The 24,139-nt window shown below is 35.1% G+C and overlaps 2 protein-coding genes across 4 annotated transcripts; both read left to right on the top strand.

The window, feature by feature from the left end:
• On the top strand, positions 1-7,921 carry LOC123527798 (MICOS complex subunit Mic10-like). Its single transcript, XM_045307473.2, has 4 exons — positions 1-111; positions 4,803-4,850; positions 5,385-5,494; positions 6,432-7,921. Exons 1-4 carry the CDS (start codon positions 30-32, stop codon positions 6,456-6,458), a joined length of 267 nt encoding a protein of 88 aa, XP_045163408.1. The 5' UTR covers positions 1-29; the 3' UTR covers positions 6,459-7,921.
• Positions 7,922-11,419: 3,498 nt separating this feature from the next.
• Positions 11,420-22,057, top strand: LOC123527799 (methylenetetrahydrofolate reductase (NADPH)-like). 3 transcript variants are annotated; one of them, XM_045307475.2, is made up of 10 exons: positions 11,420-11,559; positions 12,085-12,329; positions 13,087-13,328; positions 13,947-14,063; positions 14,358-14,551; positions 14,760-15,326; positions 15,671-15,853; positions 17,245-17,343; positions 17,850-17,972; positions 19,057-22,057. In XM_045307475.2, exons 2-10 carry the CDS (start codon positions 12,103-12,105, stop codon positions 19,318-19,320), a joined length of 2,016 nt encoding a protein of 671 aa, XP_045163410.2. In that variant the 5' UTR covers positions 11,420-11,559; positions 12,085-12,102; the 3' UTR covers positions 19,321-22,057. The 3 variants fall into 3 exon arrangements, with proteins under 3 accessions (XP_045163410.2, XP_045163409.2, XP_045163411.2); XM_045307474.2 differs by having other exon boundaries at positions 11,421-11,541; XM_045307476.2 differs by having other exon boundaries at positions 11,430-11,545.
• The last annotated feature ends 2,082 nt before the right edge of the window (positions 22,058-24,139 follow it).

Raw genomic sequence — 24,139 nt, 5'->3', positions numbered from 1 at the left:
AAATGATTCGTTCATTGTAGTAAAAAAAAATGGCGACGAACGAAGTGAGGTCAGAAGAAGTTTTAGGGCAAAAGTGGGACCGCTGCTTAGCAGACACGTCTATGAAGTTCGGTATGGAATTTTGAAATGTATCAAATCATATTAAAACGATTTAAGCAGATGTCACGAGTATGGGTTGCGTATCTACTGCACATTTATTGTCAGAATTTGGTAACCTGTGTTTTCGTTCTAAATATTTTCGTACTGTTGTCATTTATACCGTAGAACTAGATTACGATATTAATTTGTAGAATGATATTAATTTGTAGAATAATAGTGGGAGCAATATACATTCAAATTTACCATTATCATGCTGTTATAGTTGCAGCTGTATCTGTTGTTTTATATAGGTCTTCAGCTAAAGTAGTCTAACTAATTTGACCAATCCTAGGAAATATTGAGATAATTTTTTCATATGGGCAATATCCCCACTCACGTCAAACACTAAAACGACCAAAATAGTTGAAGCAGTTTCCGATGAAATTTTCATCGCTGCAAACACTTTACATGTTATAGGTTTAAATGCGGATTATTTCACAAATTAGCCTTAAATTTAGTCCAAATAATTGTACTCGAGAGTTGAATATCGTTACATTTTTTTGACTTGTCGATATCCGCCTCCGAGTACAAACCAGAAAAGGTAAAGAATGTGATAGCACTGTCCTCTTCTTTGAGTAAGCAACACCCAATGGAATCCGTTGGGCGGGAATTATGTTATAATAATGCAACGGATAAAAAAAAGAAATACATACATAGAAAGCCTGTAATTTTTCCTTTTCAATGATGTATATATTACTGAGATTTCTTGAGAAAAATTCAAACTATGGCAGTTAAAAAAATGCCAAGGTTTAACACGAGTGTACTACATAACAGAAAATGGCCGATCACCGGTAAACACATTACTACACGAAGCGTTTTCATTGGTCACGCCTCCGACCGCCATTACATGAAGACGATTGAAACGTTAGAGGTTTAAATTTTTTACAACAGAAATTCTTGATAAATATGTCCTGTTCTTATGTTTTTTATTTACTATGTATGATTTAAAACAACAGGTAAGCAGTTAGGGCTAAAGAAAAATCGTGACTACTGATAAATCGTAATTTCAATCGACCACAGTTTCCACCACAGTTTTGATTGTTTCTGGTTGAGACCTCTAGGTAGACAACGTAAAATATCAAAATGTAAAATCAGTCTACCCGAGGTCTCATTATTTAGACTAGCCTTAAATTCAAATAAAACTTACATGTATTGAAAGGGGATTCAATTCCTTATTGATTTATGCCAAAATTATCAAATAATATCCAAAATTACGAATTTTCTGGTGATTTAAACCTATTTATGTACTGTGCACAATTAACGTCTACAATTGTCTACACACGACAAATAGTTCTATAAATAAACGTCGGACTTCAATATTTTACGATTTTGACATTTCATATAATCCGACGTTTTATCTAAATTATAAATTTCCCATTAGAGCGTACCGCAAAATATCTTGCGGAAGGTTTTACAAGTTCACGGTGGAAGTGATTGAAAAGCGATAACTAAATAACAACAACGGACAAAGACCTATTTTACACACCAATTGAACATACTGACTTACTGAAAATATTGAAGATCTGTACGCACTCTCAAAGTGAAAGTTACATCCATGCACTTTCGCAACTGTCAAATTTTCTTTATTATAAAGAATGATATTAGACGAAAAAAATAGTCTCGCGGTTGGCTTTGAAAAAAATGCGGGCGGTTACTAACGTATTGTCTATGTAGTATTCATATGTTTATAATCGATGGGTGTAACCAGCATTTATTGGTTTTAATTTAATTAAAAGCTATTTCAATAAATTATTAGTTCATATCAAAGCAGTTTGAAAGGCTAGTCCAGGTGTATTTGGCGGTACGCATGCGTTAAATAATGGCCGCAGATTTTTCACTAGTGCCGTAGGCTAAATGTATTTTTCGTCTAAGCATGTATAATTGATTCTATATATCTATTCGTTGTTGTATTGTTCATGATATGTCATTAAATTTTGCTAGAATAATCTGAGTAATGAGTCAGGGAAGTGATTGGAGGTGCCGTTTTAGTTACGGTAAACCAATATATCACGTGTTTGAGAGTTTTTCTACATTACACTTCAATAAAATAAGGTCGAAATATGTGCTATGCAAACGGCTGTCATTCAATTAAACTTGACACAGGGACATGTTGAACGTCCAAATATTAAAAGGCGCCCTGTGCAAGTTTAATTTTATTGAACTAACACGACAATATGCGTAAGCGATAAAACCAGTAACTTTACATGACTGTGTACTGTGATTTATCTTCCATTATTTTGGTCCTTCAAAGTTTTGACTTTTAGATTGCCCGTCACAAATATAAATCTGAACGGCGAATTATTTTGACTACAGCTGAAGTAGATGGCTCTCTTGCATCAGCAGGTCTAAGAAAGTGGTATATTTACAGATAATCTATAAATTTTGCAGATTGTAAGTATGAAAACTGCAGAAATTACATTTAAGCTCAAAACGGCAGCTTGAAATTAATAGGTTTATTTACAGTATGCATAAACGGGTCCAAGAAAAGTCACAAATTAGCTCTATAGCTAAATCTGGCAGTATATAGCTTTTGAACTTTGGTAAAAATGCATAGATTTATAATTCAATTCATAAATTAATAATGTTGCTGTTCAACCTGGTTAGGTAAAGAAACTGGCTGACGCCATAAATTAACGGACAAAATTAATAGCGTCAGTTAAGTTTTGGTAGCAAGAAGTATTTAATTTCAAGCTGCAGTTTTGAGTCTAAAGATAATTTCAGTAGTTTCCAAACACTCAATCGGTAAATTCATTGACTGAAAAATCTGTAGACATACAGATAATCTGTAAATATACCACTTTCTTAGACCTGATCAGGCTGGTTCGTTGGAATTAGAATGGTACAATTGACCCAAAACGAGTATATTTATAAAATTATTACTGTAAGACCCATCTTTCGAGTGTTATGGACACAAGTGTGTCAGATTCCGATAACATGTTGAATTAATTTTTAGCTCACCTGAGCCAAAGGCTCATGGTGAGCTTTTGTGACCGCTCAATGACCGTCTTGCATCATAATTATGTCCATCAACATTTTCTAAAAAAATCTTCTTCTTGAAAACCACTGGGCAGAATTACACCAAACTTCACAGGAATGATCCTTGGGTGACCCCCTTTCAAAATTGTTCAAAGAATTGAATTCCATGCAGAACTCTGGTTGCCATGCAACCAAAAGGAAAAACTTAAAAAATCTTCTTGTCCAAAACGACAGGGACTAGGGCTTTGATATCTGGTGTGTAGCATCATCTAATGGTCCTCTACCAAAATTTTTCGAAGTATCCCCCTAGGGTCAAATATGGCCCCGCCCCTGGGGTCACATGGTTTATATAGGGAAAACTTTGAAAATCTTCTTGTACAAAACCACATGGCCTAGGGCTTTGATATTTGGTATGTAGCATCATCTAGTGGTCCTCTACCAAGATTGTTCAAATTATCCCCCTAGGGTCAAATATGGCCCCGCCCGGGGGGTCCCAAGTTTTACATAGACTATATAGGAAAAAAAGTTTAAAAATCTTTTTGTCTGAAACCACAACACTTAGACCTTTGATATTTGGTTTGTAGCATTGTCTTATGATCCTCAACCATAATTGTTCAAACGTACCCCTGGGGTGAAAAGAGGCCCTGCCCTGGGGGTCCAAAGTTTTATATAGACTTATATAGGAAAAAGCTTTAAAAATCTTCTTGTCTGAAACCATACAACCTAGGCTTTTGATATTTGGTATGATACATTGTCTAGTAGTCCTCTACCAAAATGGTTCAAATTACGCCCCTGGGGTTAAAAGAGGTCCCGCCCTGGGGTCACTTAGTTATTATGTGAGTTATATAGGAAAAAATACTTAAAAAATCATCTGATCCTATTTCCAAGACTGTTTAATTATAATTACCTGATGACCACAAGTAATATGATATCACTTGACTGTGACCTTGACCTACTGACCTACTTTCTTGTTTTTTAAGATACAGCCTTGAAGTTTTGATGACATACACAGTTTAGCACACAAATCGTAAAACTGAATTTCATTGACCATGAATGTGACCTACTGACTTTCTTAATATTTTATCATCAGTTTGACATTTGAAACATGTAGCTCATATTACTCAGGTGAGTGACCCAAGGTCATCATGACCCTCTTGTTTTAAAAGAAGTTTTTAACATTCTAGCATATTACAGCAGTTAGGTGTAGCAGGGGTGAGACTTTATAACTGAAATTTGGTACAAATTAAGACAATGTACAAGAAATATTGACACCCCACCAAAAAAAAAAAACAACCTACCTACCCTAATTATTTTGAGCATGTTACTGGAAACAAACATTTTTTTTTACGCCTAAATGCAATCACCAAATGGTGATCATTAATCTTCTAGCATTGCATGATTTTAAGTACTAGGGTATTATAGAACCCTAGGTAGGACTATAGCATTCTTGTATATGGTGGTAGAGGGTGTAGTCATATATATCATATGTCAGATTGCCATTTGACACAGATTACTAGTTGTATTTAGTTTAAAACCAGTCATTTTGTAAACTTTGAAAACAAAATGCAGGATATTGCGGATTTTAGAGAAATGCATAGATATAAATTTTGATATGATGCAGATTATTGAATATATATCTGGTTGTTCAGTTGTCAGTGATAACATACTGTTTGTTTATTTTATTTCAGTGACAGGGGCAGGTGTTGGCGTGGTATTTTCTTTCCTGTTTTTCAAAAGTTAGTATTGTACATTATAGTTTGACAATATCATATTAAAGTGCCTGTAAAATTTTGTAGACGTCACATATTAGATAAGAGAGTCAGACTTAGAGTCATTAAAACAGTAGCTTTGGCTCTTGTAGACTTTACCAGATTGAATCACACTTTGCCCTTGCACATCTTGGGTGGTCCAGGTGTGACAACTTCACTCAAGCTGAATACAATCAAGCTACTGTTATGATAAACCTATTGTATATGAATGCTTATATATATATTTTAATGTGCTACTTTACTGTTATTATGGCTTTAACTGTAATTATATAATTATCAAATAGCAGGAAAATACATTGGGCAAGTAAATATTAATTTGTCTGACGAGCATGTACCGGTACCCAAGACTGTTAATGTCAGGCCTTGAGTTATGTGTTATTCGAGCTAAATATGTATGGTTGTTGTAATTCTTTGATGAATTTTGAAGCAGTTGGTATTAAACTTTAATCATACTGATACCTAATGATGTTAATTTAAATATATACCACTTTGCTGTTTCAGGACGGCCGTGGCCTGTCACTCTGTTAGCTGGTATTGGCCTTGGTATGGGATATTCAAATTGTCAACACGACTTTCAGACACCCTACATTATACATGGAAAATTAGTTAAAGTAAGTATGGTTTGGCTCACAGAGTAAGTGCAGCTTGAAATGATATTTTAGAGGTACAACCATACTGAAGATAGGATCATTCTAGCATCATTTTAAATGACCGAAGGTCGACGGTTCTACCAAGGTTCCCACCTCTGATGAAATATTGCATGGAGGGAACCTTGGGTATTCCTGCACCATCAAAGCTTGAGAGTAGCCATATAAGTTGAGATATAACCTATAATTGTGTCGGTGAGAGGTTAAACCAAACAAAAACAAAGCAAAATCAACTTTTAGCTCACCTGAACCAAGGGCTCAGGGTGAACTATAAGTTTATGTGGATGGTTCGGTGTCAGTCATTTTACTTAAACATCTTCTCCTCTGAAACTACTGTTCAGAATTACACCAAACTTGGTATGTAGCAGCCTGGCAAGGTCCCCTCTCAAGTTTGTTCAAATTGGGGCACTTGGTCTCTTTTTGGGGCTGCTAGAGCTAAAAATAGTAAAGCCTTTAAACAACTTCTTATAATGAACTGCTTGATGGATCTTTCTCAAACTTGGTCTGTAGCATCACTGTAAGGTCCTCTCTCAAATTTGTTCAGATAGGGACACTTGGCTCTGTACAGGGGCTATTAGAGCTAAAAATAGAAATACTGTAAACAACATCTCCTCAAGGACAGTTTGATGGATCTTCTTCAAACTTGGTCTATAGAGTCAAGTAAGGTCCTCTCTCAAATTTGTTCAAATGGAGGCACTTTTTGTAACAGACAGAAATCTAGCTATTTAATCATATATAATGAATAACAGGATGAAAAACGTGGTGCATATGGGACAGGACTATTTTAGTATAAATAAAGTCCTACTACCACTGAGGCTTTAATTTCATCTTAGTTTATGTTTACCAGTAAATGTTTTTTCAAATGGTGATATTTATTGAGTCTGTGTTGTTGTTTTTTCAGGAGACAGAAAATGGGAATGACAGTTAGTAGTGGAGAGTGTATAAAGTATATTAATGTTTAAATGAAATAATAATGTGATAGTATAAAGTTTCTGTAAAAGTGGAAAATGGATGATTAGCTGGAATCTAAAGACTTCACTCTTTGGCACAGATAGTTTGCCTGTGCTGGTAGTTTACAGCAAAGGGTAAATAATGTCTTTGAAAACAAAAACTTTGTATTCATGTTAATATTATTTACAAGATATGAGATACTCTACTGTTGTTAAAACATGTTCAAACTGCTGTTAAAATTTCAATGTAGATTAAAACGATGTCTTGGCAAACACGGTCCTAATATGTGATACTCTACTGTTTTAAACTGCCTGTGTTTAGAAATATGTTCAAGTTATCTACTTAACAATGTATCAGATTTGTTATTATACTGACTAAACAAGTCTGAAGCATACATTTACAATACATATCACCGTTAGAAAAAACAATGTTTTTAACAAATGTATACTTCTGACTTGCCCTGTGTCACACCCACACTTTTTATTTTCGATGCTTAGTGCCACAAAACAAGGCTGATGCAGGGAAGAAAAGACAAATACATGCAGGGATTAAGATTAAACATATATATATATATAGGGAAACCTATCATAACAGTGTTTGAATGCCTGTTTCACCACTACTTCAGTTGTCTGGAATTAAGGGACGCAAGTTTGAAAACTGTATTTTACCAGTTTTCATAGAATCCAGTGCATGTCAGCAGTTCCATTGTAAAGTAGTCCAAATAATTGTACTCAAGAGTCGAATATTGTTTTATTTTTTGACTGCTCGATATTCTCCTCTAGGTAGACAACGTAAAATATCAAAATGTAAAATCGGTCTACCCGAGGTTTCATTATTTAGACTAACTGTAAAGCTGCTGTTATTCTGTGACATGTGCTATGTATAGTTGTATTTCCTGAAACAAATATTTACATGTGATGTTTATTTGTAGAATTTACAAAAACAGTACCAGCAAGGACTTTTGTCTGTGCAACACTATTGCAGGTACTTCTTTCTCTCATAAAGCTGCCTTGGCTACCACCTGAAATAAGCAGTCACTTGCCAGGAGCATCCAGTGAATGGATTTCCCAAATTGACTTTTGTTCTAATTTCATCAGTTCTTAAGCAGACATTTGCCTTAAGCAGGCAGCCAGCTTAGGTTGTGCCAATCTGGGTGCATAAGACAAGTTGAAATTGGAACAAAATTTGAGAAATCTGCTCACTGGATTCTTAAGGCAGTTTTGACTGTGTTTTGAAGAAGATTAACTTAAGTGAAAGAGTGTTTTCTTAGTTTTAAGTTGGATTCTGTGTAGGTCAGTGGAACTGAACAACTGTTAATAATCATGTTATTGTATGTATTTAAAAAAAAAACAACAGAAAAATATATATTGTAACAGTAAATTGCAGCTCAAAGAGCATGTTAATCAATACATTAGAAAATAAATGAAATTACAAAAAAGATTATGGTAGTTCTTTTTACTTGGACCAGGTTATTTTGTTTCTTTCTTGGATGTGGGTTTAACACCATTTTCAGCAGTGTTTCATTAACGCAACTGTGGCTCCTTAATGTAACCAGTGTTTATGGATTCTGATTGAAACCTTCTCTGAAAGTAAATGAAAACTTCCGCACATGAATTAGTGATAGACAAATGTTTTTTTTTTTTTTTGTCCGATTAGGCCAGAAACGTTCACCTCGCCCGGGGATCCAGACCTTTCAGTTCCATACTAAACTTTGATTGGCTAGTTTTACACTACAAAGTTGGTTGAGTAAACTTGCAGACAGACTGGCATAGCTAACATCCAAATGACTGTTTGATGCAGGTGTGTCCATCTATCCATCGTGTCCTGACTAAATGCATTGAGCAGTCGTGGGAAGAACGGAATGAAATGCTTGCCTCGTGCGCAAGACCAAGTTCCCTATCTCATAGGTCAAGGTCATACTCCGTCAATTGTCTGGTTAGTTTTTTTATGCAAAATTCTTCCTGTAATGTCTGATCTTGTCCGGACTGTAACTTTGGCATGCATGGAGACAGACTGAAGTAACTCGTGGATTTTTTGTCTCGATGAGACTGTGTGGTGTGCAAGACCCAGGTTTTGAAAGGTAAAGATATCACAGACATGACTGATTTTGTCTGGACTATAACTACCCAGGCCTCTACCTCAAAGTCTGATCTCAAAAGGTCAAGGTCATACTTGGTCCAGGTAGAGGTAGATCTTGTCTTGACTTAACTTTTGCATGCAAGAAGTAGTTGGCAGAACTGCTTGCCTTAATGACACGGCCTCAAAGGGCACTACTGATCAACATGCATACAGCAGTCGCTGTGTGATCTCTTGTAAGCCCATTCTACCTTTGATGGTGGAGGAAGACCCCACACTTGCGTTTCATAAAGATCGAATTCCCGATCAATTCTATTAACGAAATAAAGATTAGATACGTCATGATTGTCCAAAATGAATCTTTTCTCCTGTAAAGAATCGGATGCTCTTACGAAATTTCCTTTGAAAAATCAAAATCCTACTCCTTTTATAATGAATCAAAATCCCATTATTGATTTGCTCATGACAATTGGTAGGTTGTGCTTGTAGACCATTTGGTTTCCAATCAATAACTAGCCTAGGTTTAGGCATAAAGTGGATGGTTGTCAGTGGTCAGTAGATATCCTGGGTTGTTTTGGGGGTTCGTAGGTCAAAGATCACAATGACCTTGAGACTGATTACGACTGGAAAACATTTGGGCCTATGACTTTCAAATGTCGTAGTTTGATACATGTGGTCAATAGATGACCCCTGTCGTTTTGAGGATCAGTAGATCAAAGATCGCGGTCTAAAACTGCAGAATGATTGGGCATAGGGCTATTGATCTTAAAGGGCGATTGCCGGTGGTCAACAGATGAACTGTATTGTTTTTGGTCAAAGGTCAATATCACGGTGACCTTGAGATGGTTTTGGTTAATAACTTTGAAAACGCTTGGTTATACGGCCAACTTAATAGCATGATTGCCTATGGTCAATAGATGACCGCAGTTTTTAGTCATAAGATTAAGGTCACAGCTTACTAGTATATTTGAGATTGAAAATTCCACATCCAGTTACCCTCTACATGTCATCAATATGTTTTACAAACAGCTCTTATTATCCCCCGCCGAAGGTAAAGTTTCTGTTAGATTGCCCAAGTAACACCAGAGTTATGGCCCTTAGAAGTTTCTATTGTTAACTATATAGGGTACTATAAATATGGCAATTTCTGCTTCATAACGTGTGACATATTTGACCTAGAACTATGAAACTTACACTGAATTTAGATCACCATTATGTGGTTGTGCACACACAATTTCGTCAGGATCTCTTTTGTAACTTCAGAGTTATTGACCTTTAATTATTTAAAAATCCACATATTTGTACATAACAAACTAACAAATTGGTTGAATTTCATTAAAATTAAACTTCTTTCATTTTTTTCCATGAACATTTATTACAAACATGTGTACCCACATCCGGTCACCCCCACCGCCCTGGTCACGCCCCTCCCACTCGCATTTTTTTAATTCTTTTTTAAAATTTTTTTTCAAACACGAATATTTATCAACATGCAAAGTTATAACCTTCCCCCACCTCGCTCCTCTCCACCCAGTCATCCTCAAATAAGGAATCAAAATCTGAAGTATAAATGGACCGTTCTGTTCCTTTAAGAAATCTAACAATGGAAGGTGAAAAATGCACTGACAATCTTGAATGTAACCGTTGCTCGGTTTGCACATCTCAGGCCCGCCGTAACTATACATGTGCATGGTCTTATTTTGAGTTTGAACAAATACCAGAAGGAAGAAATTTTAAACAAAAACTTGAATGAATGTTACGCACAGACGGAGGAGGGTGCAGGTTACCCCCTCCTGCTGCTGGGGGTTCGGGGGGCCTCCTCCGGGGAAAAGAATAGAAAATAGAACTAAAATGGTGGGCTCTGTTGAAGGTATATTACAAAAACGGTCTCTCAATTAATATTCTTTCAATATTTTAATGCACATCTGCGGGGAGGGGGTTGTTACGGTTATAATTCAATGGGGAGTTCTTGTACCGCAGATTAAACACAAAGTGAGGTCAGTAGACGGATTGAACCCAGATTGACGGATTTTTCCCAGTCTACCATGCCAGTATCATTTTACCTGTCTGATTTTACTCAATGATAACTCCCAAAGATAGGTCATTCATTTGTTTTTCCCGAAGCATTTCTCATATAATCAAAAGTGTACTTTTGCACATAAATCACATTACACTAACAATATTGTGATTAAAATGACTTAATGTCTTACTAGAAGATTTTCTCAATTTCTCTCGGAAGATGCCTGAACCCTATCATACATGTTCTTCTATTATACAGACGGGTCAACCTGACTTAGATTTGTGTATCTCAAATAGCTATTTGCTTTGCAGAATTTCCAAGTTTCTCGAGAAAGACGTACCCCCAACCCAAAACTATACAAGTTTGTACGAGGAATATTTTCGTCTCCACATAATTTGCTCGGATTTTTTGTAAGAAATGGCTTAAAATGCACTGTTTTGTTCGATATTCCTCGGGGAAGACCCCAAAACCCCTATCCCTTCTTGTACTCCAGTTATGCGGGCGAGAAGTGTGTACATTTTAATTTTTCTTGTCAGAAATTGCTTCAAAATGCACCATCTTGTCTTTCTCGGGGATGGCCTTAACATATGCTACGGCGATAAATGTACATTGTCATGACAGTGCAGACAGAGTTTACTTAACATACGTTTTAATCCATTTTTTCATTGGAAGTAATGGTTTAGTTTTTTTTCCATGCCCTATTTTCCAACAGGCACACGGGCGGTAAAGTTCGGACGTATCATTTAGAATTAACATCACCAAAAACGTTCAACCCGACTACCCTATCAAGTAATAAGTATGGCCTAACTTCTATTCTCCAATTTGATTGGCTAAGGTATGCATAAATACGCCGGCGAATATTATGTACAGTCTCTCTAGTTAATACTCTTAACACCGAAAGGAAGGAAGACAGCAAATTATTTTCAATATTGAATGAAAATCTGCAAACACTGGATAAATCGTAGTACGTAAGCCTGATTTTGTAAGCATTGACATTTGTTCAATAAATGATTGTATTCTTTTTACGCATCACTCTAGATTTATATTGACAACCAGCAGAGTTGTCTAAAATTTGAGGAACTAAGCGGGGTTCAGCAGTGATTGTTGAATTGTACGAGACGGAACTTACAATTTTTGCGAACGTATTTTGTTTTTATTTCTGCTTGAAGTAAATCAAGTGAAATCAATGGAATATTTGATAGATTATCACGAATGATAAAGATTAAACTGCAGTTCAAAACGCAAAATTGAAATGCGCAGTTGTTGTTTACATTTATTCGGAAGAACATGACTAGTAGCAAACAGGTTTCATGTGTGTGCGATTTATGTTGCAGATGGTTTTAAAATTGTGCGTTCTTTTTTAACAATACAGATAACATACATTAAATACTTCATCTACATCTGTGGAGTACAATCGATCAATTCTGATTGGAGGTGCTTTAATTTACTTTATAAACATAATGTGTATTTAAAATAGTCATTTGTTTAATGTTGATTCATTTTTTAGAATCGTGCTTATTTAAAAATGCCAGAGATAGTGGCAGTGAAAGATTCTGGGGATGTTGCGGACAGCGAAATGAAAACTCTTAACGGTTCTGACAGCCAGCCGGCGCGCTCTAGTTCCCCTAAAGCGCCCCGCTACAAACGTCTAATTGACAGAATCAACAAACGTATCAACAAAGGTGCAAGATTCTTCTCTCTCGAATTTTTCCCCGCAAGGACCATTAATGGAGCTGTTAATCTTCTTGCAAGGTAGGTGTTGTATTATGCGCCGTTTTAATAACATCATTTGCTTTAGGAAATACATAATCATGCGGTGTCCTCGTGCTTCTAATTTTAGTAACAGCATGGATGCTAAAAATAGAGAACGCTTCTACTTTCATTTTCATTTTAAATCGATATGTCCTGATAAATTTGATATAGGTAATTAGGTAGTTAATGTATAACTTCACTAATGGATATGTTCAGTTCTTATGTGTCATTTTATATCTAATTTTATACTGCACATTGTATACAAGATTTTTTTAATTAAATAAGGTCTTGGTCAAAGAGTAAATATGAATTCTTTGGTTCTTTTAAGGTCATGTATTGATTATATAAACAGATAAATATCAATTTAGGTATTGAAATAACAGTTAAATCCAAACAATACAGTCCTGTTGTTTATATATGATTGCATTTAATTTGGAATGTTTTTAACCTATCTTTATTCATTTGATTGTCTGTGTTTGCTCAAAGTGGGAACTTACAATCTCTTCTTCTTCTTCTTCTTCCAAGTGACTTCATACCACAAAATGAGTATTATCGAAATGTGTGACTATACAGGACAACACAATGTAATTAAAATGCAGAAATGTACAATTTAAAAGTAAAAAGTCAAAATGCATTACTTCAGTCTATTTCAGAGAATAAAATTAGATAATAAATAGCATCATGAAAAAACCTGGCAGAAAATATGGTTGTTGTAAATCACTGAGCAGTCAGTCATTAAAATAATCAATGATTACAGGTTCGAGAGAATGGGTAGTGGAAAACCGCTGTTCTGTGACATCACTTGGCATCCAGCAGGTGACCCAGGCAATGTCGAGAAGCCCACTAGTTCCACGTGCATGGCTTCCACCATGTTAAATTACTGCGGGCTCGAGACCATGCTTCATATTACATGCGCAGATCAAAGTATTGATGAACTGAAGGCAAATCTTCACAAAGCCAAGAACCTGGGCATTAGGAATCTGCTTGCATTGAGAGGAGGTACGTTTGTTAAAGCTTATCAGTAAATGGTAATTGCTGTAATATACATTTTGTGCAAATATGCAAATGTTATTATTCTAAAGAGTCAGTGATGCAGTGGATAGCACGATAGACCAAGGTTCTAGCAACCCAGGTTCAATTTCCAGCTGTGACTGCATACTGGAGAGGTAAAATTACACCTGCCAAAGGCTTAGCTGGAAATTATTCCTTTCACTCCTGGTGGGGACTTTCATTAACTGCCAACATTAAATAAGAAACCTTTACCTTTATAAATATGTAGTATACATTTTAATTTGTTGAAATTATGACCAAATATGAAGATTATACAGTGAAATTTATTAGCTCTGGTAATATTATATAGTTCTTAGAATTATGCTAAAATTCCAGTAATGTTTTACTAAAACTGCAAGTTACATAATTTCCTTGTTAAAATGGTTATATTATGCATTTCCAAGTTTGGCTGTTAACACTTAAAAGTTAATTGAGAGAAAAAAGAACAAGTAGTTGTTTGTCAATGAAATGTATAAATAAAGAAATAATTTGCTTATTACTTACTTGAGAATGAGGATTCGTTTCAAATTCAATATTGCCAGTTGTTGATAGATTGAACTTTTACAGATCCTCCAGATGGAAAGGACACCTGGACTTATCAGGAGGGTGGTCTAAATTATGCTTCAGACCTCGTCAGGCTGATCAGGGAAGAGTTTGGGGACTACTTTGTCATCTGTGTGGCTGGTATGTATCATTTCCTTACCAAAAGTTATGTAAAATTTGCTGAAAAGTTAACTGGTTCACTGGTAGGTTTTCTAGAGAGGAAGTGAAGTTTCGCAATTAATATAGGCCGTCCATTATACTACCATTAGATTTGATTGAAAATATAGTAATTAACTAACTTACAAATACTTTTTGCGGTCAATACACCCGGCTGCTGTTAGAGAATATTTTGGGCTGTTCAACATGATTTATCATTGATAAGAAATTTTTTTTTACAGTAATGGAAACTGTATATTTTACATTCTCTATTTACAGGTTATCCCACGGGACATCCAGAGAGTGAGGACTATCAAGAGGACCTTAGAAATTTGAAGAAGAAAGTTGATGCAGGAGCAGATTTTATAATCACCCAGCTGTTCTTCAAGGCGGAGACATTTATCAAGTTCTACCATGATTGCAGAGCGATCGGAATCGATTGTCCTATAATGCCTGGACTTTTACCTATTCAAGTAAGGCTACTTTATTACAATGTTTACTTAAATTTAAATTGTGTTTATGAGTGTGACTGTCAGTTTTTCTGTCTGTCTGAAGAGAGTATTAAGTTCTGTTTATTTGATATTTTCCTGGCTTAATTTATATGAGGCTGTTTGCGTGTAAAATCTAGATATGTATATATAAGGCTCTAGGTATTAGTTATCCAAAACTTGCTTATTTCAGGCATATCAGTCACTGAGACATATAGTGAAACTGTCAAGGTTAGAAGTTCCGCAGGAAATAATTGACGATATCAATCCAATAAAGGACAACGACGAAGCCATCAGAAACTACGGTGTTGACATGACTGTGAAAATGGCAAAAGAGCTATTTGAAACTGGTTACATATACGGAGTTCATTTTTACACGCTAAACAGGGAAGTAGCGACGATTGAAATTTTGAAAAGACTCGGAATGTGGTCCGAGGATCCATGGAGACCATTACCATGGAAACCAACGGCAAACTGTAACAGAATGGAGGAAGAAATCCGACCAATATTTTGGCAGTGCCGACCAAAAAGTTACGTTCATCGGACATCAAACTGGGATGAGTTTCCAAATGGACGATGGGGAAATTCTTCTGCAGCCGCGTTCAATGAACTTCAGGACTACTACCTGTTCTACTTAAAAAGTAAAGCAACGCAAGATGACTTGTTAAAACAGTGGGGACATGAACTGAAAAGTGAACAAGATGTATTTGATGTATTCAGAAATTATATCACTGGAGAAAATAACAAAGAAGGTGTGAAGGTAAGACTGCAAGTGTTTACTACTGGTAGGCAGAAAAATGGGCCGTAGTAACAAAAGCTAGTAGAGTTGTAATTATGAGCTGAAGATATTTTATTAACAGTTTTCTGCCATGTAAATTCAGTTTTAAAGATTGATAATTTCTTTTGTTTCAACTTCTATGCATGAAATAATTATTTTTACAGATTTTATGGGTGTCCCAAGATAAAGGGTGCCCCAAGACTTAGGGAAAATATGGTATTGATGGTTATATTTGGAAAGTAAGCTATGATACATAATTCAGAGTTATAGGAAAATTGTGTGCAGTTGTTAGCTGGTAGATAAGAAGTATTGCATTCTATTTTTAGGTGACAAAAGTGCCATGGAATGATGAGGAACTATCGCCAGAAACGAACTTGATTACAGACAAGTTGGCAAGCATCAACGAGCGTGGAGTACTAACAATCAACTCCCAGCCAAATATAAATGGGGCACCATCATCAGACCAAAATGTTGGCTGGGGTGCACCAAATGGCTATATTTACCAAAAGGTAAGACTGAGGGGAAAAATTCACACTTTTATACCCTTTGTGTTGAAGTCAAGGGAGGTATATAGTGTTGGAACTGTCCGTCTGTAACACGTTCTTGTGTACTCAAATTCTACAGTTCCCGTCTGATTGAAATGAAACTTGATATACTTCATCAACATAAACTGAACATGTACATATTATCTGGTGTTTCATGTTCTATAGTTAGTTTCAGAGTTATGGCCCCTTTTTTAGACTTAACAATATTAAATCTATATCAGAATATTGTGAACTTAACTCGTCCAACTGATATGAAGTTTGGTATTCTTCATCAACATGAAGTGGACACGCACATATAATCTGGACTTTCATGTCTGGTTATTTTTACTGGAGTAAATACGGCCGTGTTTTAGATTTTGAAATATTACATATACATCAGAATATTGTGTACTAAAGTCCTCATACAGTTTCCATCTAATTGTAATGAAGCTGTGTGCTTAATCAACATGAAGTGGACACGCACATATCGTCCCCTTAATGCAAAAAGGTACCATGAGCATATGAATAAAGAAGGCACTTGGTACCTTTTTGCATTAAGGGGACGATATAATCTGGACTTTCATGTCTGGTTATTTTTACTGGAGTAAATACGGCCGTGTTTTAGATTTTGAAATATTACATATACATCAGAATATTGTGTACTCAAGTCCTCCTACAGTTTCCATCTAATTGTAATGAAGCTGTGTGCTTCATCAACATGAAGTGGACACGCACATATAATCTGGACTTTCATGTCTGGTTATTTTTACTGGAGTAAATACGGCCGTGTTTTAGATTTTGAAATATTACATATACATCAGAATATTGTGTACTCAAGTCCTCCTACAGTTTCCATCTAAATGTAATGAAGCTGTGTGCTTCATCAACATGAAGTGGACACGCACATATTTTCTTGACTATAATGTCTGGAGTTACGGCCCTTTTTGAACTATGAAATATTGCAACTACATCAAAGCATTTAATAAATTAATATACTAACCTTCTACAGTTTCCATCCAAATGAATTGAAACTTTTTGTACATCATCAGCATGAAGTGGGCAGTCGTGTATATTTTTGGGACATCCATGTTCGATTACTTTTTCTGGAGTTATTGTCCTTTTGAAATCAGTCTAGTCTGAATGCGGATGTTGGATAAGTTTTACTGAAGAATGTGATTGTAAAATTGTTCTAATAAATTACTTGCCTAGGAGTGGATCTTTGTTTCACTAGATACAGGCTCGTTAATATTTTGAGCATAGGAAATAGGGTCGGCTACAAAGCTGGGAATTGCTGTGGTCACATATTAGTTTTACAGAGTCTGTTTACAGAGTTTGTTTATCGAGCATCCATGCAAGTTTCTGTTGTTATTTTGCAGGCATACTTGGAGTTTTTCACAAGCAAAAAGAACATCAGAGCACTGAAGAAAATTCTTCCGGAATATCCTCTCGTCAATTATCATATCATAAACTATAATGTAAGTGATAATTTTTGACAGAAGTTGCCTTATGTACACAGAAACATTGTTTGAATATCGTTGTCTCAAGCATCAGGGCCGACTTTGTTTCCAGCAGTTTTCCTCATGTAATCTACATTTATATAGCTCAAAGCCCAGGTTTCTTCGAGCAGTTTGTACATCCTCTTGCAGCTTTGAGCAGTCAGTGTTGTACTGTATGTAAATATATTTCAATGTTATTGTTTCAGTAGTGCATTATCAGACTAATGGAATTTGACACAGCTATTAAACCAAAGCTATGCCACCCAGTGGTGAATATATAGTGAAAAAATCTATTTGTGAAAATACTTTATTGTTTGATAACTTGTAAATGTCCGCATCATGATAAAAGCTCTGAACACCACAATTTGAATGAAAATGAAATACAGTGATAGCTCTTAACAACTGCTGACCCTTTTTCAACAGTTTAGAGCAAATGTGATCACAGTGTGATATGTTCATCTGTAACTAATCTTGTTTTTATTCAGGGTGAAGCAGATTATACCAATTGTGACACTGATGAACCTATAGCAGTAACATGGGGAGTGTTCCCAGGCAAAGAAATCATACAGCCAACTGTTGTAGATCCAATAGCATTTACTGTATGGAAGGTAATACATTTAATCTTGTTTTTTCCTGCTTACTTAGCTTAGTATAGAGCACAGATCTACGGATTGAAGGGTTACGAGTTCCATCCAAGGTCGGAACGTATGTTCTCAATTATAGTTTGATAGAAGACAATTCATTTGTCCTCTCCCACTGATTCATGTGGAGACATTGGCAGATATGGAGGAACACTGATTGTGTAAACTCAATCTGACGTTGTGGTCACAGAATAGTGTTGAAAAACCGTGCTAAGCCCAAAACAAATAATCTTGCTTGTTATGCACCCTACTGTTAAAAATGGGTGTTGGGGAGTGAGCATATGAGCACAATTGAAGTGTTACCCCTGTCTGTACGTTTTTGTTTGTGTGTTTGGCAAAACGTGTCCAGACAATAATATTGTCATGCAATGTCAGAATATGAAATAACTGTGCATGAATGACCATCATATCAAGATGATGTATGGCATTTAAGAACCACACCCCTAGCTCGAATGTCAAGGTCACACTCGAAGATTAAGTTTATTTTTCTTTTACACTTTATTATGCATGTATGGTTATTCAGATAACTTTGCACAAATCTTTAGCATTACAGGGCAGTGTGTTTTATGCAAAACCCAGATCCCTGTCTCAAAGGTCATACTTAGAGGTCAATAATTTTATGTCATTTTTAATGTCTGGTTTGGAACTTGTTCATAAATGGAAGGAAATCATATTCAAATTACTTGGTACAAACATTCACCATAACTAGATCCGTAACTACAGAAGTTAAAGATTCTAAGTCAAATTTAGGTCCAGTCTTCATGTACATATTTTGCATGAATAGAGGGATATTAAACTGATTTGGTAAAAACATTCTCCATATCAGGATGATGTGTCAAGTGCAAGACCAAAACCCATAACTCAATGGTCAAGGTCACACATAGAGATCCGACTGCCAGAACCTGAGGATGAGTTCAGGGGAAGGGTAGTGTTTGAGTTATGCAAGTTACAGGGAACAGAGTTCGACTGTACTGGTAGTTGTTTTTCTCATACAAATACATTTTCTCTTGTGTATCTGTACTTAACCAAGCATCTCTATATTCTCTCACAGGACGAGGCATTTGCACTGTGGATAAAGAACTGGGGCAACTTGTATCCCGAGGCAAGTCGATCACGAGCAATAATCGAGAACATTCATGACAATTACTCTCTAGTAAACCTTGTGGACCATGAATTCCCGAAAGAGTCGTGCTTGTGGGAAATTGTTGACAGGATGCTGGAGTTGGCGGGAAAAGATTTCCATGATGAAGATGAAAATGGAGTTGCTATGGAAACAGGTGATACAGAACTTTTGGCAAATGGAGCAGGAAATTGAAAAAGGACAAAAGAAGTTGACCCGAAAACACACTGAAAAAAAAGAAAGAATGAAATTTATTTCATGTTTTTCAGTGGTATATTGAAATAAAAATTACCGTATGTATTATACTTAAAAATTTCACTGTTACAAAAATATGAAAATGTAGGGCCGAAAAAATCGAAAAAACTCTTAAGAACTATTTGTAGTTTTCTAACATATTATGACTTTGTAATGTAAGTGATATTAAGCATAACATGCAAAATTCTACAGGTAAATCTTGGCTAAAACCATTGAAGAACATGAATAAAAAGAATATTTGGTTGTTTTACAAGCAATATCAAAGTATTCTGTGTTTGTGAACACCAGATTTTACACTTTCATTGTGCCGATCCTGAAAATATTGCATCTGGTGTTCACTCTGTGGAACATTATTCAGTCTTGTACTAAAACAAACAAATCTTCTCTAGAAGTGTCATGGAATATGTGTGTGATAAATTTTAGATTATAAGTGCTGTTTGGTAATGAACATTATTTTATTGTTGTTGTATTTTACTTGTTTACGTTGTACATTACTCATGACAAAAAAATCTCAACACTTACATTATTTGAATCTAGTGCTTTACATGAGGGATTAATGACATTTATGCAGAAAAAGTAATTGAAGGACTATTTTTTATGCTTTTGTTGATTGATGTGTAATTTTTCTGCAGATTTATTCAAGCTTGACATGTAGTTTTAAGAGATGACATTTTATAATGCAGACAAAACAAAAATCAAGCACACAGTTAAGGTATTTTTTGTTTGGGATTTTTTCTTGTGTTTTCATCCTTGAAGATTATAGGAACAAAAATGGACGTCCAAATTTAACAACCTAGTGTTTTAATTTATACCTGCAAAATATGAGAAACTAATTTAATTCTTTTAATAAGGGTTAGTTTATTAACTGCCATGTATTTCCAATTAGTCTTGGTCTTGCGCTGTAATTGGATTTAGTTTATTAACTGTCATGTATTTTTTATCAGTCATGGCCTGATGCTATGAATTGAATTTAGTGAATCAACTGCCATATGTTGTGCAAGTGCCATAATACTGTGAAATCATTAATATTCGTGGGGGACTAATTTTCGTGGTTCAGTCAAACCACGAAATTTAATCCCAACGAACAAGTACAATTCCCATTCATTTTATGTTCAAAGTTGAAATCCACGATTTCATATCCCCATGAAAATACCGTTTTGACCAAAACCACGAAATTTCATGCCCACGAAATTAAATGATTTTACAGTATCAGAGATCATTGAAATCACTTACTTCACATGCTGTGATTCTACATAGATAAGATAGAAAGCAAGAAGTGTGCTTAATTTATTTCATGAAATTGCTCTTTCAATCTTAAGAAATGACATTTTGGTTTGTGGAGGTAAAATAAAGCTTTCTTTAATAAATTAATAGTGTAGATCTTTTGCATGTACCATTATTTTGATCAGGTGAATTTCAGAAATTTGTTTTCAATATCGCTGAATTGGGGAGAGGGCAGTTTAATTTTTAGGCTGTATAGGTGGGATGAGTCAGACAAGTGCTTTATAATTTAATTTCTTTCTCTTGTATTATATCTTTACACTAATGGCCTGCTTAGTAGTGTCTCAAGTTTGCCGTGTTCATTATGCCAAGAGAGCTTATTCATTCTTGTTTTATTCTGGGGAAAGAATACTGAAAATCTGGCAAGTGCAGAACACAAGCGATAATTTTGCAGTTTTAGATTGGATTGTGTAAATGTAAATAAACTGAGACTTTCTTATACCCAGTTTTGAAATATATTAATTTTCCATGTATTGTCAGTATTATAAACTTGTATTGTTCTTTCAAAAACTATACAGTATTCTTTGTATGTATGCTGTTGTCCTTGTGTTGACTCCTGGTTCAAAGATTATGAAAACAAGTTTGGAGACCAGTCTTGCATCTCCAGAATCTTATTGGATGATTCTAAGCTTACTTCTGAAATTGACCAGTGGTATGGCTGCACTCAGACTGGTCTTCAAATTTGATTTTATAACTTCAAATCTGGTGTTCATGTTACTTTGAATTAGTCTTTATGGGCAAGTGCCAGTTTAATATACAATATTTCTGTAGGAATAATTAAAATAATACTCTAGAAGTCCTAATATAAGATTAATACGTGACAAGTGTACAAGTTTAACTTGAACAAATTTGTGTTTTGTACTGGAGACATGCCCCAGTGAGTAGGCAGTTTAATAGACGAGTATTTCAGTGAAACTGATATGTCAGATCTATATGCACGAGCTATATAAATGCTATCTATGACTGTGTTAGTGCTCTAAGGATTGGTGTGCACCAACTATATGATTGCTTTATACAGTTTACAGTAAAAACTTTTTTGCAATTTTAGGAATAGGTCCTCAGTAGTTAGTGCATTGGAAAAATGCTCTTGTTCAAAAATCAAAATTCTGGAAATTTCTTACAATACAGGGTAAAGGTTTTTTTTCTTCAACAGCAAATGTCTCACTTTACAGTAGCATTATACTTTAATATATTTAATACTTGGTTTTTGTTTTTTTTGTAGTTTTGTATATTTCGTAAGGGCAACTTATTCAAAGTTTTGCGTTAGGGCATTTCGTGCAAAACTTTGGAATTTTCTGGTTGGTATTATGCCGAGTTACAAGGGCAACGCTTGCTTATTTTGTGATAAATACATGTACTTTGTGGAACAAATAATAAAACTTGAAAAAGTACATGACATTGTGGTCTGTTATCTTTATTTGCTTTTACAGCGTAAAATTTACCTAAAGGTCTTTGCTTTGAACAGTGAAATGATACACAGTCATTTCTTTTAAATGTGTAGCCTACAGTGTGCCTACTTAAAAGGATGCATCCTCTATGATCAAGTGATTAAGATCACTGACTTTGAATCACTTGCCCTTTGCTGTGGGTTCAAAACCTAGCCTGGGGTAAAGAATTTTTTCACCTGTGGAAGTAATCCAGCTGGCTTATTGAAGGTAGGTGGTTCTAACTAGGTGCATGTTCCCGCCTGAAAAAATGCATGAAGATGCACCTAGGGTCTTCCTCCTCCATGAAAAGCTGAAAAGTTGCCATATGGCCTGTAATTGTGTCAGTGTAACATTAAACCAAACAAAAACATATCAAATCTACCTAAAAGTTGTAGTGTCAAAGGGAGCTAGAGTAATGATTCAGATCCTCACAAAACACTAGGGTCTTTGGTCATGAAACAGTGTTTGGAAACCAGTCTCAAAATTCCAAAATCTGATTGGTTGATTCAGAGCTCAACTTTGAAACTGACCAATGGCAAGGTTATATTTCCAGACTGGTATCTGAACTCTATATACAGGTAAACTTAGTCACTAGTGGATTTTACCAGGAAGCAGACTCTAAAGATGATTCAGACTACTTTTTTAACAAGCATACTTAAATTTTGTAACACTAAACAGAGTACTGTACATGTATTTTGTACAAGTCCAAAGGTGCATACTAGTAATGAAACAAATCCTTGAGCAAAAAAGAGGCCAGTCACATTTATACTTCATGGCAATCTCGTGTATGAAGTCCTATTGGAATTCTTTTGAAAGTGTGAAAGTAGTTTGTACCACAAACTTCAATGCATAAATAAACACATTTTGTCGAGGACCAAATATCTCTACAATTATCTTGTGTATGAAGTTTCACTGGAATTCTTTGTAGAAGCTGTTCATGCCTCAAAGCTTTTGCAACAGAACTCTGCAACACAACCAACCCAATATAAAATAGCAATTCTGTAAGACACCTTAAAGTGACTAACACACATGTGGTTTATTTGTGAAATTGTTCTAAAACATTTCGTCCAACGATAAATCACTTAAACACTTGCATATAGTTAAATGAAACTAGATGGTTAAGTTTCTTGTTTCTGAAAGTACATGTATATTCAGGTTCGAACTATTCTCCAGAGCTTTTTGTGAATTTAATTTGTAAACCTTGATTTAATTAAGATGAAATGGCGGTATTTTTCAACACATCACCAAATGAGCAGTCAAATGAAAAGTCATGCAAACGTATATGTAACTGCCCCTAATCATGTGATGTCGGAAGGTGTGCACTGAACAGATTCCCTCTTTTTACTAATAAACCCCGTTTTGAAAATCAATTCTTATTTCACATTTTTTGTATAATAAAAACATTGTTTTTTTTGACAAAAAATTAATAAAAGTTTATACATCAAACATATGAGAAAAACGCTACTATATGAAATCTGATTTTGGTGGTTCATGTGCGATTTAGTCATTTTCAGATTTATGACTTCATTTAATTTATATAATCTAGCTAGTAGGCAATCCATCAGATTATACTGCTACGCCAGTATATTTCAATACATTACTACGACCATGAAAAAGTTTCTACAAAGCAAACTTATTGACATACTCCACCTTTGTGTATTTATCACTATCTAATAAACTACATGGATAATTTATGGATATTTTTTTTCTTCTAAATTTGACCTTATTGATAATGATACCCTATCACATGACTGACAAGGACAGAAAATTTCCTACTTACATCATGTGATCACATGGGAGAATTTTCTAACATTATTAAACACAAACGTCTTATCTCAAGACCTTTTACTAGCCTCACATACACCTGCATGGTTAAATTTTTCCTATACCTATTGTATCTCGTCATAAATATACTACAAAACAATGAAAATAAAATTCCTATCATACTTTTGAAAACAAACAAATTCATGTTTTACCTTCAATGTAATTAGATATAATAAAATTCCAGTTTTAAATGATGGCATGTAAAATACTACACCATACAAAATGAC

Source organism: Mercenaria mercenaria, chromosome 14, assembly GCF_021730395.1.
Source record: "Mercenaria mercenaria strain notata chromosome 14, MADL_Memer_1, whole genome shotgun sequence".
Classification (NCBI taxonomy): domain Eukaryota; kingdom Metazoa; phylum Mollusca; class Bivalvia; order Venerida; family Veneridae; genus Mercenaria; species Mercenaria mercenaria.
Note: the sequence above shows the minus strand (reverse complement) of the source record. Positions and strands in the feature narration are given on the sequence as shown.

What these genes read in the sequence shown, in the direction of transcription:
- LOC123527798 (XM_045307473.2), top strand. Translation starts at nt 30, where the DNA reads ATGGCGACGAACGAAGTGAGGTCAGAAGAAGTTTTAGGGCAAAAGTGG. An exon ending in AGACACGTCTATGAAGTTCG is followed by an intron (nt 112 to 4,802) that starts GTATGGAATTTT and finishes ATTTTATTTCAG; the next exon opens with TGACAGGGGCAGGTGTTGGC. An exon ending in TTCTTTCCTGTTTTTCAAAA is followed by an intron (nt 4,851 to 5,384) that starts GTTAGTATTGTA and finishes TTGCTGTTTCAG; the next exon opens with GACGGCCGTGGCCTGTCACT.
- LOC123527799 (XM_045307475.2), top strand. Translation starts at nt 12,103, where the DNA reads ATGCCAGAGATAGTGGCAGTGAAAGATTCTGGGGATGTTGCGGACAGC. An exon ending in ATAACAAAGAAGGTGTGAAG is followed by an intron (nt 15,327 to 15,670) that starts GTAAGACTGCAA and finishes TTCTATTTTTAG; the next exon opens with GTGACAAAAGTGCCATGGAA. An exon ending in ATGGCTATATTTACCAAAAG is followed by an intron (nt 15,854 to 17,244) that starts GTAAGACTGAGG and finishes GTTATTTTGCAG; the next exon opens with GCATACTTGGAGTTTTTCAC.